Below are 16145 nucleotides of genomic sequence, written 5' to 3' on the forward strand. Positions count from 1 at the left end.
TTTAAGAAGCATTCCATTAGAGAGGAAGAGAGGTTGTGGCTCTGTATTTGGATCGGTGCATCTCAAGTTCTAAAAGATGAGAGTGAAAACCAGTGTGCCAGAATTGTGGGCTTGACCCTGCTTGTTCTGTGGGGTGTTGGCAAGGTGTAAGGAGTAACACTGCAAAAGAGACATACAGCCATAAATGTGGTAGCTGACTGGGGCTTCTTCGACAGTAACGATTTCCCACATTGGTCTCATTGCGACTGTGAATGTCGGAGTAACAGATCATCCTCATGGCAGTTTTTCTACACATTTTCCTTGACTCATCTCCTCTTTAGCCATTCTCCTCCATATAACACTGGAAGGCAATTGGGGAGTTGTTTTTCGAAATCTGTAGTTACTGTATTGCTATTGCAATTAGGCATTTTTTAAAGCCTGCGAAAGCTCTCTTGGTGCCATGGGTGCATGGCAGCTGTAGGAACTAATGCAAGAGAAATGGAGCAAATTTTTAAAACGTGCATACCTTCCTGCGCACGTGGTGTGCAAACATATCAGATTGCAATTGTGGAGCCCTGTGGGGATAGGACGGGATATAAATCCAATAAATAAAAAAATAAAAATGGTCTCAGATCAGGTTTCTGGAAGATCAAAGTAGAGAAAAACTGACAAAGTGGACGATTACAGGCTGACATTGTCAGTTTTGAGTCCTTAGAGACAACAAGGTTTTTAAGGTGTGAAATTCCATAAGCTCATACCCTGAAATTGTGTTGGTCTTTAGGTTTTACTGGACTTGAATCTAACTGTTTTACTGCAGACCAGCCCAGGTGCCCTCTGAAAACAGACTGGCATAGTGTGAATGCTCTCTCAGAATGAATAAATAAAAATGTTACAGTTTGGATGTCAGATTGGAGCAAAACCTCTGTGTGGAAGCAACCACAGAGTGGACAGTTACGTTGTGTGTGTTATGTGTCATTAAGTCACTTCTGATATTAGGCGACTGTATGAATTTATTATCTCCAAAATGCCATACAATTGATAGCCTTATTTAGGTCTTGCAAAGAGGGAGGGCTTTGGCTTTCTTTATTGAATACATTCATCAAATGTTGGGTCTTTCTCTTTGCCTGCTATATTCAGCTAGCATTATTGTCCTTTTCCCAGTGAGTTAATGTATGTTTAAATATATAGTTAAATTTCTAAGTCACTTTCCCCCCATAAGCCTTAAAGCAGTTTACATGTAATAAAACAATAAACTATGTCTAAAATTACACTCCCAAATTTAAGCACAGACTAGCCGCTTAAAATAATAAAATTCAGCTATTTCATTACGTTAATTAAAATTTAAAACTTGAGAGATCTCAGGGGGCCTGGAAGAATGGAGGTTTTAGCTTCTGTCTATACTTTTTTTTCCACCAAAAGATCTAAGCAGAATTGTAACTTCTTCTGCCACATACTGGCACGTCTTTGTTTCAGAATGCTCCTCTTGGATCTTGCTTCCTACCTAACAAAACTCAGTAGGCACTAGGACCCAAGCGGGGCATTCTAGAACACAGATGGCCCAGCACGTGGTGGATGAAGTTTAGATCTCATGTATGATGGGTACTACGGTAGATGGTTATAAGTATAAAGCCAGAATGGGAAACCAGTTGTGAACTCATAAACTGCACTGGAATTAACAGGATTCACAAGCTAAATTATTTCAAATTTGTGGCTATAATTATCTAGAAATTTTGATCTGTAGATCTGCACTTGCAAACTGTTGCACCAGGCTGGCCTCAATTCTGATACTTGAATTCGGCCGTTTCCGCACAAGTCATTTACAACATTTCCAAGATAATAATGAAATATTTCCTCTGTGGAGTTCCGCACTGTTCCCCCCCCACCCCTGGTTTGGTTGTGGAAACCTTTTCAGCCACCTTTCCCCCACGTTTTTGAAAACACTTACAGCAATATTTTTGGCTGAAATGTTTCCGTGCTGGCTTCCCTCACAGTGCAATTGTATTGAAACACTCTTTCTTTCCCACCACACCCCATGTGCAATCGCCAAACCTTCCCTTTGGTGCTTGCTCCAACATTTTTTGGTCCTCAACCTCACTCCTCTCCCACTTCCTCTTAATTTTTCCCTTTTTCATATGCTTCCTCCCCCCACCCCATTTTTACAGATTATCAAATCAGCAAGGGCACATAACCATCATTGCAGCACATGTGTGGAAAAAGTGAAAAAAAATTATGGTGACCAGAAAACATTTCAAGGAGGGGAATGTGGAAGTAAAAAATGGGACTGAAGTAAACAATGGGACATTACTTCAATGGGACTGAAAACACCTTCAAAATGGGGTAAGTGCTGTGTGTGGAAAAGGCCTTCCTCTGCCCTTTCCCCATAATTTCCCAATATAGTCTGGGTTTGAAATATTTTCCCATAACTTCCAATATAGTCTGGGTTTGAAATGTAGCCATGTTAACTACACTCAGCCTAATGTAACAAATTGAATCCTGCTGTTTCTAAGATATAAGACAGTGATGGCGAACCTTTTTGAGACCGAGTGCCCAAACTGCAACCCAAAACCCACTGATTTATTGCAAAGTGCCAACACGGCAATTTAACCTGAATACTGAGGTTTTAGTTTTGGAAAAACGGTTGGCTCCAAGGCATGTATTACTCGGGAGTAAGCTTGGTGGTAGTCGGTGGCTTTGCTTTGAAGCAACTGTGCAACTCTTCCAACGGGTGAATCACGACCCTAGGAGGATTTACTCAGAAGCAAGCCCCATTGCCAGCAACTGAGCTTACTCCCAGGTAAAGGATCACGCTTTAGTTCTTTGCATGAAAATCAGTGAGGCTTAACAGTGTTTAACAGGGTTACCTACACTGCTTCCCCAAAACTAGGTCTTAGGTTTAATGCTAATAATCGAGCCCAGCGACCCAGGCCAGCCTAGATCTGTGTGTGAGGGGGACTGTGTTTGCGCGTGCCCACAGAGAAGGCTCTGAGTGCCACCTCTGGCACCCGTGCCATAGGTTCGCCACCACTGATATAAGACCTACTCCGAAAATAAGCCGTAGCATGATTTTTTGGGATTGTTGGAGGATACTTGAAATATAAGCCCTACACCAAAAATAAGCCCTAGTTACAGATTCCCCTGATCTGGTGAAGTGGCGGGCGCAAAATCATGTAAGAAAATAAGACATCCCCTGAAAATAAGCCCTAACGCATCTTTTGGAGCAAAAATTAATATAAGACCCTGTCTTATTTTCAGGGAAACACGGGTACGTACAATATATCCATATTTTTATTGATTTGATTTTGTGGATAATACATATATTTGATAAAAGAAGTCGATTATAACAAAGGGAGAACTGTGCTTTAAATTAAGAAACAGACCCATGTCCTCTTCAGAGATGCAGTCTATCCAGTGGCGCATCCTTGATTCCTTGTAAGTTATGTGTGTATAAAACAACACAGTATGGTATATTATGGCTGAATATTGTAGGCTGTCTTTTTGGCTAATGGGGTACTCTTTTTAATGTATTATTTATTTATCTAAGGGATTGGCACCCTGCAATGTCAACCCAGTTGACTCCCAAGCTGGTTATTTGTATGTCTCCACAGATTTAAGGTTACATGATACGCGCATGTATCATTGTAGTTAGGATAGCTTTATAGAATGCAAATACTATAAGTTCTGTCTTTTTTAAAATTGGTGATCTAAATATATGAGAAATAGCGGTTATAAAATGGTATTTTTGTATCTTGCTAGTAGTATCATGGGATGTGCCATGTGTGCATATATTGATGATGAAATGCTTATGTGAAGTTTTAAAACACTGGTGTTGTGTTTTTGATGGAAGTAGAATCCAGTGTCCCTTAGAAGAGCCACTGATGTGTGTGAGAATCACTAAAATTGAAGGAGACTCTTTGGGAATCCTGGTTACTCACTGGGATGCCTCCCACTGGGGTATTCTGGGATGCCATATCCCCATGCTGTGTGTGAATGGGCACAGGGTTGCTGTGTGCATGCGTGGAGGGAGGGGCATAGGGTTGTTGCATGAATGGGGGGAGGGGTATATAGGGTTGTTGTGTGCACATCTGGAGGGGGCATAGGGTTGTCATGTGCATGTGTGGAGGGAGGGGCATAGCCTAGGTTGTCGTGTGCACGCGTGGAGGGGCACAGGGTTGTGTGCATGTGTAGAGGGGCATAGGGTTATCCTGTGCATGTGTGGAGAGGTAATGTCTGCCCCAGAGGCCTATAAAGGTCTGGCTCTCTCAATGCCTTGTTGAAGTGCACGAAAGATTATGGGATGCCCTGGCTCTGCATCTTCTGGAGAAAAGAATAAAGGCTCCTGGCAAGCTGTGCCACAGTATGATGGGATGTGCCCATTGGCCCTGTGCCTCCAGGGGTTATTATGGGCCGTGTGTGGAGAGGGGGACGGGATGGGATTATCCTATGCCTTGTGGGGGTTTCTTAGGGGGAGACTTTGGGATTGTTGGGTCTTGTGGACTGTTCAGCCGGGTCCTCTTCCCATGCTGGCTTGGCTGGCCGAGGGAGAAGCCGTGTGCCAGGGATTATTATGGGCTGTGAGATGGGTGGGGGACAGGCGAGGGAGGAGATGCATGGTAGGCAGAGGCTAAGAGTTGCTGGAGGTATTATGGGATGTCTCACTGGCTGGGGGACTATTATGGGATGCCTCTCTGAGGATGGAAGAAGTGGAAAGAGTAATATTATGGGATGCTTTGGGTGTGACTATTATGGGATAACATGTGGGGGCCTCTTATGGAATATTTCAAAGAGATTGGGAAGGGAGGAATGCTTGTTATGGGATGCCAGACTTGGCACCCGAGAGGGAGTGTGTGGTTATTATGGGATATCTGAGTGAGTGATGGGGGGCTGGCTGGAAGAGAAGGAGGGGTGTAAGGTGATTATTATGGGATGCTCAGGGCAGTAAGACCGGTGCCCGTGGGAGGAGGGGGAGGGGGAAGAAGAGGGAGTGTGATTATTATGGGATGCCTGGAGTGTGGGGGGAGGGTGACTATTGTGGTATGTATGAGTAAGGGCGGGTTATTATGGGATATATCCGTGAGGGAGGGGGGAGAGAGAGAGGGGGAAGAAAGAGAATGCACTACTGGACAGTCACTAGTGAGGATTATTATGGGATGTTTTGGAAGGCGATTATTATGGGATGCGGGACTCCGGGCTGTGAGTTCTGTGGGGGGGGTGCTGAAAGAAGTATTATGGGATGCCTCAGTTGAAGGTGGCGCGGGGGGAGTTTGCTGAGGTGCCGGGGGTGGGACCCGTCGCCATGGCGCCGGGCGTATTATGGGATGGTGGCGGGAGTGTGTCTGTGTAGGGGGAGAAGGGGCGGGGCCTGGCTGGGGCTTTTTTTTCCCCTTTAAGAGGCGGCGCCGGAGCCGGAGCCATTTTCCCTTCAGCGGCGTCGAGACACCAGAAGCCGGGGCGCCCCGAGTCGGGTGAGGGCGGCGGAGGGCCCCGGGGAGGGGGAGGGGGAGAGGAGGCCGGGAACCCCAACCGGCGCCCGGGGAGGCCCAGCCCCCCACTCCGGCAGCCCCGGCCCCAATTTCTGGGGGGGGGACACTGAGGCGCCCCCACAGGGCCCCCAACCGCTAACCCCTCTAAGAGACACGTGTAGGGGGGCTGTCTCACCTGACCCCCCCGTCTGCCCCCTCTTCCCTCCCCACATCTCCGGAGAGAAAGAGAACTCTCCCCCACGAGTTTCCTTGTCCTTTTTGCTATGCCTGCCCCCATGCAGAAATAATTACAATTCCCCCCAAAACTTCTCCACCTCAGTTGCAATCGCCCCTCCCCCCCCCCCCCCCCGAATCTGCCCTGTCTCCAGCCAAAGGAGGCGAAGGGGCCTTTTTTCCCCTGGCTGCCTTTGCTTTTTAAGGGGGGGGGGGGTCAGCTGTTCAAACCGGTCTCCTTTGGAAATATCCTGCCAGAACTCCCCCCCCCCCCCCGCCCATGACTGGCTTAAAATATGAAAGGGGAACTCTCATGCACAAGTAAATAGGTAGTACGTTTACAATAATGACATAGGCAGGAAGGGAAACCCTAAAGTGGCAAGTTTAGCCTTTCTCCACTTATTAAAGTTATTTTGGTTAAGGGCTCCCCCCAATATATTTAATTTTCCTTTTTTGCAAGGCTTTTATCCCACTACAGGTTACTTAGGACTGGAAGTCCCTGGGCCAGACTTCCCATCCTTTTATTTAGCAATGGGGGTAATTGACAGAAGGAGGGAATTGAGTAATTGACTGGTGGGGGGGATCAAACTCCTTGCCTGCTGGCTCCCTCTGGGCTGCTGCTTCTAACTCGACTTTTCCGCCGCCCCCCCAGCACATCACAGGCATTAGCAATAAGAAGGTGCCAAGGGTAGCGGGCGCTGCTTGAGCCTCTGAATCGCAGGCCATGGCTTCGGGGATTGGATCGCCATCGCCGTGCTCTGCCGGCAGTGATGAGGAGGAAATGGAGATTCTCATGAACAACAGCATCCACCAGCATCAAGGTACACCACAGGGTGAGACTCCCGTGACTTCTCAAACTTATTTGGGGGAGGACTTTACAGTGGCTTATCACTAAAGCAAGGAACAAAAAGAGGTCTTTTATTTTGGTGCCTGTTTGAACTAGGGGGTGTCAGCGGGATCATGTGCCTTGACCTGAAGGCTCTGGGTTTGTGGTGCTTTCAGATATGGTAAAACAACCCAAAGTTCGGACCTGGGGTTGTGAAATGAGAAGAGTTTGGAACTTTTCACTTGGGGGGTTCTAGTGAATTGCTGCCTACTGTTGCTTGCATGCTTAGCTACCACCTGCCTTGTCTATTCCTGTCGCTTCCTGCTTCAGCTTCTCTTTTCCACACCTGGAAAGACTTTTCTTCCCAATCATTCTGAACAGACAGCTTGCCGTTCTCGCTGTGCGTTTTGCTTCAGTATGACTAGTGGATGCAGAAAGGCACTGCACAAGGGAAAGTTCTGTTTACTAGGAACTCACGTGCATGCTGCAGAAAGCATTTTTCTTCTCACTTCCGTCCCATTTTCTAAAATGTGAAGTTCATTTCTTGGACTTTGTGGGTTTTTGGTGGGGGTGGGAACATAGCCAGTGTTGTGATGGAGAGGAGGGGACGATTGTGGACGGGGAGCCCAAAGTTAAGGCTGCTGTAGGGAGCATGAGGTAAAAGACGGAGTGTGGCTTTCTTCTCTCTTGCCCAATGCTCGGATGTTCTCTGTCCAAAAAGATCTGTGCCCTGGGCTACTACATGACCCACTTTTTCCTCTTCAACCACACCCAGATCTGTTTCTTGTGGATCTGGCCCCACCACAGTCCTGTCTTTGTATTAAGGGTGACCTGTCCAATGTGGTGAGGTGGGGGAATATCTTTTGCCCCACCTCTTTTGGCTTTGACCATCTTCAGCAGTGTTTCAGATCGGTTGTTGGATGGAGCTGCTCTTCTTCTGAATGAGACTGAGGGCAGTGGAGTCTTGCTTTTGAAGCGCTTCTTGTACTACTGATGATACAGTGATTTTTAAAAATTTCTCCTCCTCCCCCTTTACCCTTGAGGTTACAGATGTGAATTGTTAGGGTAGCCTGTCTCATAGACCAAAAAGTGTTCCTCTACTCAGAGGCTGTGGTTCCTACTGCTGCTGGATATTAGAAGGGGCGGGGAGGGTTCTTGGGTTTGCGTCTGTGCCGGCAATCTGGGAGGGCCAAGGATGGGAAAGCCATGCTGGGGGAGGAAATGCAAGGGAAACACTTCTGGCACAGGATATATTTTCTGGTTTTGGAATGCGGGCGTCCACCCGGCCTAGTTTCCCCTCTTCTTCTTGCCTTTCTGGTTGCAGAAAACTACTGTGACCTGTGGCTTTCCCCCATCCTGCCCAGTGCCTGTGGTTGGGAGGCCATTTTCTCTTGGAGGGAGAGCTAGTGACTCTGGCTGCGTGTAATGGGCGGGGGTGGCTGGCTGATGGGGGGAGGGGAGAGGAGAGGGAGAATGGCTGGCTACTGTGGATCCTGTCACAAAGGAAGCCGCCGGCTGGCTGTGCTTGCGGAGGTGGGGGGGGGGTTGTGGGGCTGGGGGGAAGAACAGATGGGAGTGTGGCCTGTGGGGGTGAGGAGAGATGTGTGCGGTGTGTGTGTGTGTGGGGGGGGGGGTGTTGAGAGGCAACCGAGTTTGAAGATTGCATTTGCATAAAGAGGAGGCAATTGCTGTGGCTGGCACCTGAGAAAGCACCTGGCGGTTGAAATGGAGGTTCTGATCGGCAACTGTCTTGGGAAGATGGGCAGCTGCTTGCGGAGTTTGCTGAGAGGGGGCGAGAGCTTGAACCCCTTTACTGCTCTCCCCCCACTTCATTCGCTTGGATACTTTTCATTTGAAAGTGGCAGAGGCTTGGTGTTGAATGTCATTACTTTGGCCTGTTCTTGATCTGGTGCCTGGTCTAGAAAACCATTCCTCTTTTGGTTTTTTCCCAAATGGGGATTCGACTGATTCAGGAAGGAGAGATCTGTCAGTGGCTACTAGCTGTGGTGACTGATGGGAACCCCCACATTCAAAGGCGTAAACCCCTGAATCCCAGTGCAGGGAGACGACATCATAGGAAGGCCTCAAGCTTCTATGCCCTGTTATTGGACCTCCAGAAGAATTGGTTGGTCCCTGTGAGAGACAAGATGCCAGACTAGATGGATCACTGGTCTGATCCAGCAGGGCTCTTACGTTCTTAGGGGAACAATCAAGCCTTTGAACTTTATGGCATTTGCTCTCCTCATGGAATGCAGGATACCTGAACAAATAGAGATATGATCTGAAGTCAAGTGGAGCTTCTTCCTTCTGCAAAGATCTGGGTGGGCTGAGGATCTCTGGGCAAAGGATACTTGATAATTCACCTCAGATTTCTAGAGATTGCGTTGCCCCCATTGTTTTGTCGTCCTAGTCTGGTTGGGAAGAAGCAAATGCAGGCAGATCTGCTGCTTTCTTTTAAGGGAAGTCCCTTGAGTTGAGACCCTTTAGAAAAGTGTTAGAGCAGTTGCTTTCCACTCCTCTAACAGTGTTGGGCTAGTAGTATAATTTACAAAGTCATGCAGCAGGAGGAGGCTGTGAGTGAGGATCTTTATCACTTTGGAATAGATGACCAGTGTCACTTGTGTCCATTGCAGAAGATAAAAGTGAAGAAAGGTGAAGATGAGTTAAAAAAAATTTGAGGAACACTGCCAGTATAATTTACAAAGTCATGCAGCAGGAGGAGGCTGTGTGTGAGGATCTTTATCACTTTGGAATAGATGACCAGTGTCACTTGTGTCCATTGCAGAAGATAAAAGTGAAGAAAGGTGAAGATGAGTTAAAAAAAATTTGAGGAACACTGCCACGTGATAGGGTTTGGCAGACTGAAGAGGTGGAATTTGGACAACACAATCAGCACGTGGTCCAACTCAATGGCTAGTTCGTGAGGTTTGATGTATCATGTAGGCTTTGGAAAATTAGTTGTGAGACTAGAGCCAGCATGATGTAGTGGTTAAGAGTGGTGGACTGTAATCTGGAATAATTGTCTTAATTCCTCGCCCCTCCACATGACCTGTAGACTCTGATCTGGATGACCAGACTTGATTCCCCATTCCTCCACACTTAGCCTGCTTAGATGACCTTGGGCTAGTCACAGTTTTATTAGAACTGTCTTAGCCCCACCTGTTTCACAAGGTGCCTGTTATGGGGGATGGGCGATTGCAAGCCATTTTGAGACTCCTTAAAGAGAGAGAAGGCAGTTTAAAGGTAAAGAAAGCAGAGTTTAAAAACTCTTCTTCCAATGAAAGATTGTATGTACTGATTTTTGTTGGCTGCATCTTATAACGAGAGCCAGCATGATGTAGTGGCAAAGAGCAGCGGAGAGAACCTAGTTTGATTCTCCACTACTCATGAAGCCTGCTGGGTGACCTTGGGCTAGTCAACAGTTCTCTCAGAACTCTCTTAGCCCCAACTATCTCACAAGGTGCCTGTTGGGGCAGAAGGGGAAAAGTGATTGTAAATCACTGTGAGACTTCTTACAGTAGAGAAAAGTAGAGTCTAAAAACAACTCTTCTTCATTTTCACATCCCCCAATTTCTTTTACTTATTAACCCCCTCCCCAGAACCTGAAGAAGAGCCAGAGGAAGAGCTGTTATCTGAGGCAGAGATGCCAAAAATTAAGAAGAAGAAGAAGCCGAAGAAACTGAAGGAACCTAAAGTCCCCAAGCTCAGTAAGCGTCAGAAAAAAGAGGTGAGGGAGTAGAGCAGGACTACGGAGGGTCAGGAGGGGTCATTCTGTGGGTGGGTGTGAATGCCAGATCGATGGGGGAGGGGTGCCATCAGCCTACTCTGATATCCCCCTTCTCCCTTCCGCCCCTTCCTTTCCCAGCTTGGTGACAGTTCTGGTGAAGGGAATGAGTTTGTGGAGGAAGAGGAGGAGGTGCTGCTGCGCTCGGACAGCGAGGGGAGCGACTACACCCCTGGCAAGAAGAAGAAGAAGAAGCTGGGGCCTAAGAAGGAGAAGAAGAGCAAAGTAAAGCGCAAGGAGGAGGAGGAGGAAGAGGAAGAAGAAGATGATTCCAAGGTGAGAGAGGACATGTTTTTATACCCTGTGAAATGTTTTCACAAATGATTTTCGCCTTCTGAGGTTCTGCCTTCCCCCTTGCTCACCTAATGGATACTGGTTGCAGAGGGCTGGGGTGGGGGCAGGTTCCGAAATGAAAGGTGACACCGACAGTGGGTGCTGTGTTCCTTTCTGGAGCGGTCCTGGTTCTGGTTTGAAAAATGTCGAGCAGCTCATATTCCTCCTCTTCTGCCCTGGAGCTCCTTTCCCCACCCTGTCGTTTCTTGTCAAGTGCGCTGCTTGTAACCGGGAAAGCCCTCTCTATGAAGGTTACACACACTCTTGCTACTTGTTCTGTCTACCTCAACAGGAGCCCAAGTCTTCGGCTCAGCTTCTGGAGGACTGGGGCATGGAGGATATTGATCATGTTTTCACAGAGGAGGATTATCGCACTCTCACCAACTACAAAGCCTTCAGCCAGTTTGTCAGGTGTGTTTGACCGGCATTTAGATCTCTAGAGTGAATGATCCAGGAGCTGGCAGAGCATGAAGAGAAAACAGTTTGAGCTATGAGACAGAAATCCTTCTTCAGTTCTTTGCTCTGTTGTGCATTTGTCAGGTTTCTCTAAGCAAGCATTTGACCTTTGTCTACTCATCTGCAAAATGGGTCTCGTGTGTATGTGTAATGGTACTGGCCTACTTTACAGTACTATTGTGGAGAAACATTAATATAATGTGTATGAAGTACTTAAGGTTTTTTGGGAAATGGATAGATTTAAAAGTTATGAAATCCTTGTGCTTTAAATGTAGTGAACTCACTAAGGTGGTTGTTAACAGAAGAGGGAAAGACTGAAATACACCCAACGAAGCATTTGATTGCCATAAATCTACCGTTTACTATAAAGCTGAATAATCTTTAAGAACCTGAAGAATCTATAAGAATTTTTCATTTTAAATGACATTCTTATTGCTACTGATTTCTTTAAATTGTTTGAAAAGCAAATTTTTGGGGCCAAAAAGTATAAATAAACAAAACCACTTTAGAACTCATAAACCAAAATCTGTTCCATATGTGAACTTGCTTGCAGTTACTTATGGGAGTGAAGTAGCTAGTTTTCTTGAGAATGGGGTCTTAACTTGGATAAAGCTCCTTGAGTTGTCAGCAGCATCTAGTCATACTCTCCTTTTTTCCTTCCCTTCCCCAGACCGCTCATTGCTGCTAAAAATCCCAAAATTGCAGTCTCAAAAATGATGATGGTCCTGGGAGCGAAGTGGCGGGAGTTCAGCACCAACAACCCATTCAAAGGGAGTTCTGGAGCATCAGTGGCGGCAGCGGCTGCAGCCGCGGTAGCTGTGGTGGAGAGCATGGTGGCTAGTGTGGATACAGTCTTGCCTCAGCCCCCTGTTGAAGTGCCTCTCCGGAAGGCCAAGACTAAGGAGGGCAAAGGTGAGAGCAGTACATGCTGTCAGGACAGGCAAAGGTGTCCAATTCTGTGCTCATCTCTGGTCCTGACAATCTGGTTCAATGGTGGTATAGCGAGTGCTTCAAGACCTTGCTGGTCATCTCTTGCAAGGCCTCTTTTGCCCTTTCCCACTTTATAGTGGCCTGTGCCACTTCCTCCAGGTGGCACTTAATGATGGAGTGCTGGTGCCCTGTCTCTTAGGTCCCAATGCCCGGAAGAAACCCAAGCCCAGTCCTCGTGTTCCGGAAATCAAAAAGCCCAAAACCAAGAAGGTGGCACCCTTGAAGATCAAGCTGGGAGGATTTGGCTCCAAGCGCAAAAGATCCTCTGTGAGTTTATTTTTCTCATAGTAAGAGTTGGGAGCTTGCTTCTGGCCCTGGGCCTCCTGGAGTTTGTGGTGGTTGGGTGGCCAAGGGGCACCACGCTCCTGTGACCTGTTCATCTCTCTGTGGTTCAGAGCGAGGAGGATGACCTGGATGTGGAGTCTGACTTTGATGACGCCAGCATCAACAGCTACTCTGTGTCTGATGGGTCCACCAGTCGCAGCAGCCGCAGCCGCAAGAAAATGAGAGCAGGGAAGAAAAAAAAGAAAGGTAAGCAGCTCTGCTCAGCTTGATATGGGCACGTATATGAATTTGAGTGTAGGCGTGCGGGGGGGGGGGAGGTGAGTTTCGTGGTTACTTGTGGCATTGAAGACCAATGTGTAACTTGTAACCTCGGGAAGAGCTCGGATTATGTAAGTCAGAACACTTGGAGGGCCTTTCAAGGGATGCTTGTGTTACAGACATTGTGAGAAGATCTTAAAAGGTCTCTTGGCCTTTATCTGTCATTTACAACAGCTGGTTTGCTGCTGCTCTGGATCTAATCCCGCAATCTGGACTTCCATCCCTGCAGCTGTAACTGTCTGAATTTTGAAGGGGGGGGGGTCTTGCTCCTGCTGTGGAGAACTCAGTTTTGATCTTCTCATTGCATGAAGGACTCATTGCTCGGGTAACTGCTTCATGCCTTACCTGCTTCTGCTCCCCTTCTAGGAGAAGAGGATTCTGCTGCCACTGTTGATGGCTATGAAACCGACCACCAGGACTACTGTGAGGTGTGCCAACAGGGGGGAGAGATCATCCTGTGTGACACTTGCCCTCGTGCCTACCATATGGTTTGTCTGGATCCAGATATGGAGAAAGCGCCAGAGGGCAAGTGGAGCTGCCCACACTGTGTGAGTTCTCAGTTCTGCGTCGCCAGCAGTGGTAGGCAGAGAGCGCCGGCTCGGGTTCCTAGCACTTTGTTCTGACTGTTTCCGTTCGGCTTCAGGAAAAAGAGGGCATCCAATGGGAAGCGAAGGACGACAACTCTGAGGGCGAGGAGGCCATGGAGGATGTTGTAGGGGACGCGGAGGAGGAGGACGATCACCACATGGAATTCTGCCGGGTCTGCAAAGATGGAGGGGAGCTCCTTTGCTGTGACGCCTGCCCTTCTTCCTACCATATCCACTGCCTGAATCCTCCCCTGCCAGAGATTCCCAATGGAGAATGGCTTTGCCCACGCTGTACTGTGAGTCCTTGTGCTCTTTCATAAATGGTGGCCTTGGGAGCTACTTGAAGAAAAGTGTATTGGAACCCAGGCCTCTCACGTTCACTGTCTACATTACAAATGTCGGATGATGCTTCTGGATCAGCTGGACTTGAGTCTAGAAATACCTTGAAAAACAACCAGATTTCCAGGGCATAAGCTTTTGAGAGTCAGGAGAAAGCTGTGGAAATCTTGTTGGTCTTTCAGGTGACTTCAGTCAGTCAATTAATTTATTGTGGTCTATTGACCCAATTACATATAAAACCAACATTAAACAAACAATACTGATAAGATAAAAGCATGCAGAACAATGTCAAAATTTATACTTTATAATCAGCATCGTTTATACAAGCTAGTTCAGGGGTAGGGAACCTGCGGCTCTCCAGATGTTCAGGAACTACAATTCCCATCAGCCTCTGTCAGCATGGCCAATTGGCCATGAGCTAGATAAAAGTGTCTGATCCTTACTTCTTCTGAAAGAAACTTAGCTTCAACCAAGTTAGTTCTGTCACTCTTATCGTCTAAGAGGATCTTAATTAGTATTGAGGGTGGTTGGCTTTCCCACCTAACTACCAATGGCATTATCCTCAACTATTGTATTCTAAGATAGAATTTACAGAATAGCAAAATGTGTGTCAGTGAATTCCACCTTGGTGCCAGTACATGAACAGAAGAGGGAGTGCCCACAAATTTATCATAGAGCTCCTCTGAGGGAAACATGTTGAATCTGCCCTTAGTGAAAAGCTTTCAGTAGTGGGGAGCCATCAAATTCTTAAGATAATTTGCTAAACAAAAGGAATTATTATAACTTCAGCCAAGGGAAATTGGAGAATAGGAGGAGATGGACCGAGTCTGTAACGTGCCAAAGTGACATCCTTAAGTCTGCAGACCAACATGGCTACCCACCTGAAACTTGTTATTCATATGCAGATTAGATTTTTGTACTCCCTGACTGCTCTTCGGCACCCACTTGTTGCAAATAATTGGGTTTTTTTTTTAAAAAGTAAAACTGTTCTCTCCAGGGTGCAAACTACAGCATCATTGCAAGCTGTGGCAAAAAGGCAGTCGGAGCCTTGGACTCTAAACATTTGAACAAAATATGAGTGTTTTCTTGGTGCAAGATTTAATTGAGTTGTGGAATAGAAGGCAGTCCTGGATGGCTCTTTCTGGCGTATGAGACAGATGCAACCATTGTTTGCACTAAACCAGGACAGCCGATTACATAGCCGGAATTTAAAATAAAACTTGCAGGGTTGTTTTTTTACCCATTGTTATTGTCTGAGATAGAAGTGTAACATATTACATTGTGGAAGTCTGAAGGGAAGCACAGTAGCTCTTTATCTACTGAATGAATCTGTGAATAAGGCTTCAAGGTGCTAAGAGTTTGCACCTGTCGATGGGATCGTGGAAGGGAATATAAAATTGAACTCCAAAAACTAGAGTGATTGGAGATCATCAGCAATCTTGCTGGATGCTGTACCTGCAACAAAAGCATATGGCACCTCCAGCAAATAGTGAGAATGGAGGCGAGGGAACGTGAGGAGTGTTTCTGACACCTCTGTCTCTCTTCAGTGCCCACCTATGAAGGGCAAGGTGCAGAAGATCTTGACTTGGAAGTGGGGGCAGCCCCCTCTACCCACACCTGTGCCACGACCGGCTGATGCAGACCCAAATGCTCCTTCTCCAAAGCCGTTGGAGGGAAGACCAGAGCGGCAGTTCTTTGTCAAATGGCAGGGCATGTCGTACTGGCATTGTTCGTGGGTGTCTGAGCTACAGGTATGCAAAGGGTGTGTCTCCTTCCCCCCCCCTCCCCCCCGGTCAAAGCAAAGACGCTGACTCAGTCTGACATTTCTTCTCTAACGTGTAACCGTTTCTGTTTGTGCCTCAGCTGGAGTTACATTGCCAGGTCATGTTTCGCAATTACCAACGCAAGAACGATATGGACGAGCCCCCTGCAGGTGATTTCGGGGGAGAGGAAGAGAAGAGCCGCAAGCGCAAGAACAAGGACCCGACCTTTGCAGAGATGGAAGAGCGCTTTTACCGCTACGGGATCAAGCCAGAGTGGATGATGATCCATCGAATTCTCAATCACAGGTCAGGAAGAGTTGGCCTCAGCCTCTTGGAACCTTTAATACATGATTATGTTCGATGTGGAAGTGCTTTCGGAAAAGAGAGGCCTGAAGTGCTTGTTAGGGTGGGGATGGTGGAGCAAGGTGTGCTGTCCTTCTCCATGTCAAGGTATCTGAGGCACAAACACACAGTCAGTACCACTAATACACAACATGCAGCAAATGACAAGAATCACATCTATTTCTGGAATAAGAGTGTGTGTGAACAGATGTATGTGTGTGTGATTAATGCCCCTTCCAGGAGACATCTCCTTGTGGAGCAAAGTTCCTAGTCTTGGGACCATTACGAAGTATGTGGGCAGGACACATTACAGCAGGAGGCGCTGTTCCTTGTGGCCTGATATCCCCACTTTGTACTGATGCTTACATTGTCTGGTGGGAGGAGTCAAAACTGCGTTCCTTCGGTGCTCTTGTTCATTTGAAGGCTGAAGAGCCAGATATTTCCTCACTA

At 47.2% G+C, this 16145-nt stretch overlaps 1 protein-coding gene across 5 annotated transcripts in view; it reads left to right on the plus strand.

Annotated features, from left to right (window-relative positions):
- Positions 1–5307: 5307 nt before the first annotated feature.
- CHD4 (chromodomain helicase DNA binding protein 4) overlaps positions 5308–16145 on the plus strand; it is a 32439-nt gene continuing 21601 nt past the window's right edge. For 3 of the 5 annotated variants that reach the window (XM_048502926.1, XM_048502929.1, XM_048502927.1), the window contains exons 1-12: positions 5308–5441; positions 6325–6505; positions 10098–10225; positions 10364–10558; positions 10908–11026; positions 11742–11983; positions 12201–12328; positions 12457–12592; positions 13031–13212; positions 13308–13547; positions 15138–15341; positions 15454–15659. In XM_048502926.1, coding sequence (XP_048358883.1) covers positions 6397–6505; positions 10098–10225; positions 10364–10558; positions 10908–11026; positions 11742–11983; positions 12201–12328; positions 12457–12592; positions 13031–13212; positions 13308–13547; positions 15138–15341; positions 15454–15659 — 1889 coding nt within the window. In that variant the 5' untranslated portion in view covers positions 5308–5441; positions 6325–6396. The remainder of the gene's footprint in view (positions 5442–6324; positions 6506–10097; positions 10226–10363; positions 10559–10907; positions 11027–11741; positions 11984–12200; positions 12329–12456; positions 12593–13030; positions 13213–13307; positions 13548–15137; positions 15342–15453; positions 15660–16145) is intronic. The other 2 variants (XM_048502928.1, XM_048502930.1) reach the window with 1 other exon arrangement.

This window comes from Sphaerodactylus townsendi, linkage group LG07 (genome assembly GCF_021028975.2).
Source record: "Sphaerodactylus townsendi isolate TG3544 linkage group LG07, MPM_Stown_v2.3, whole genome shotgun sequence".
Lineage (NCBI taxonomy): Eukaryota > Metazoa > Chordata > Lepidosauria > Squamata > Sphaerodactylidae > Sphaerodactylus > Sphaerodactylus townsendi.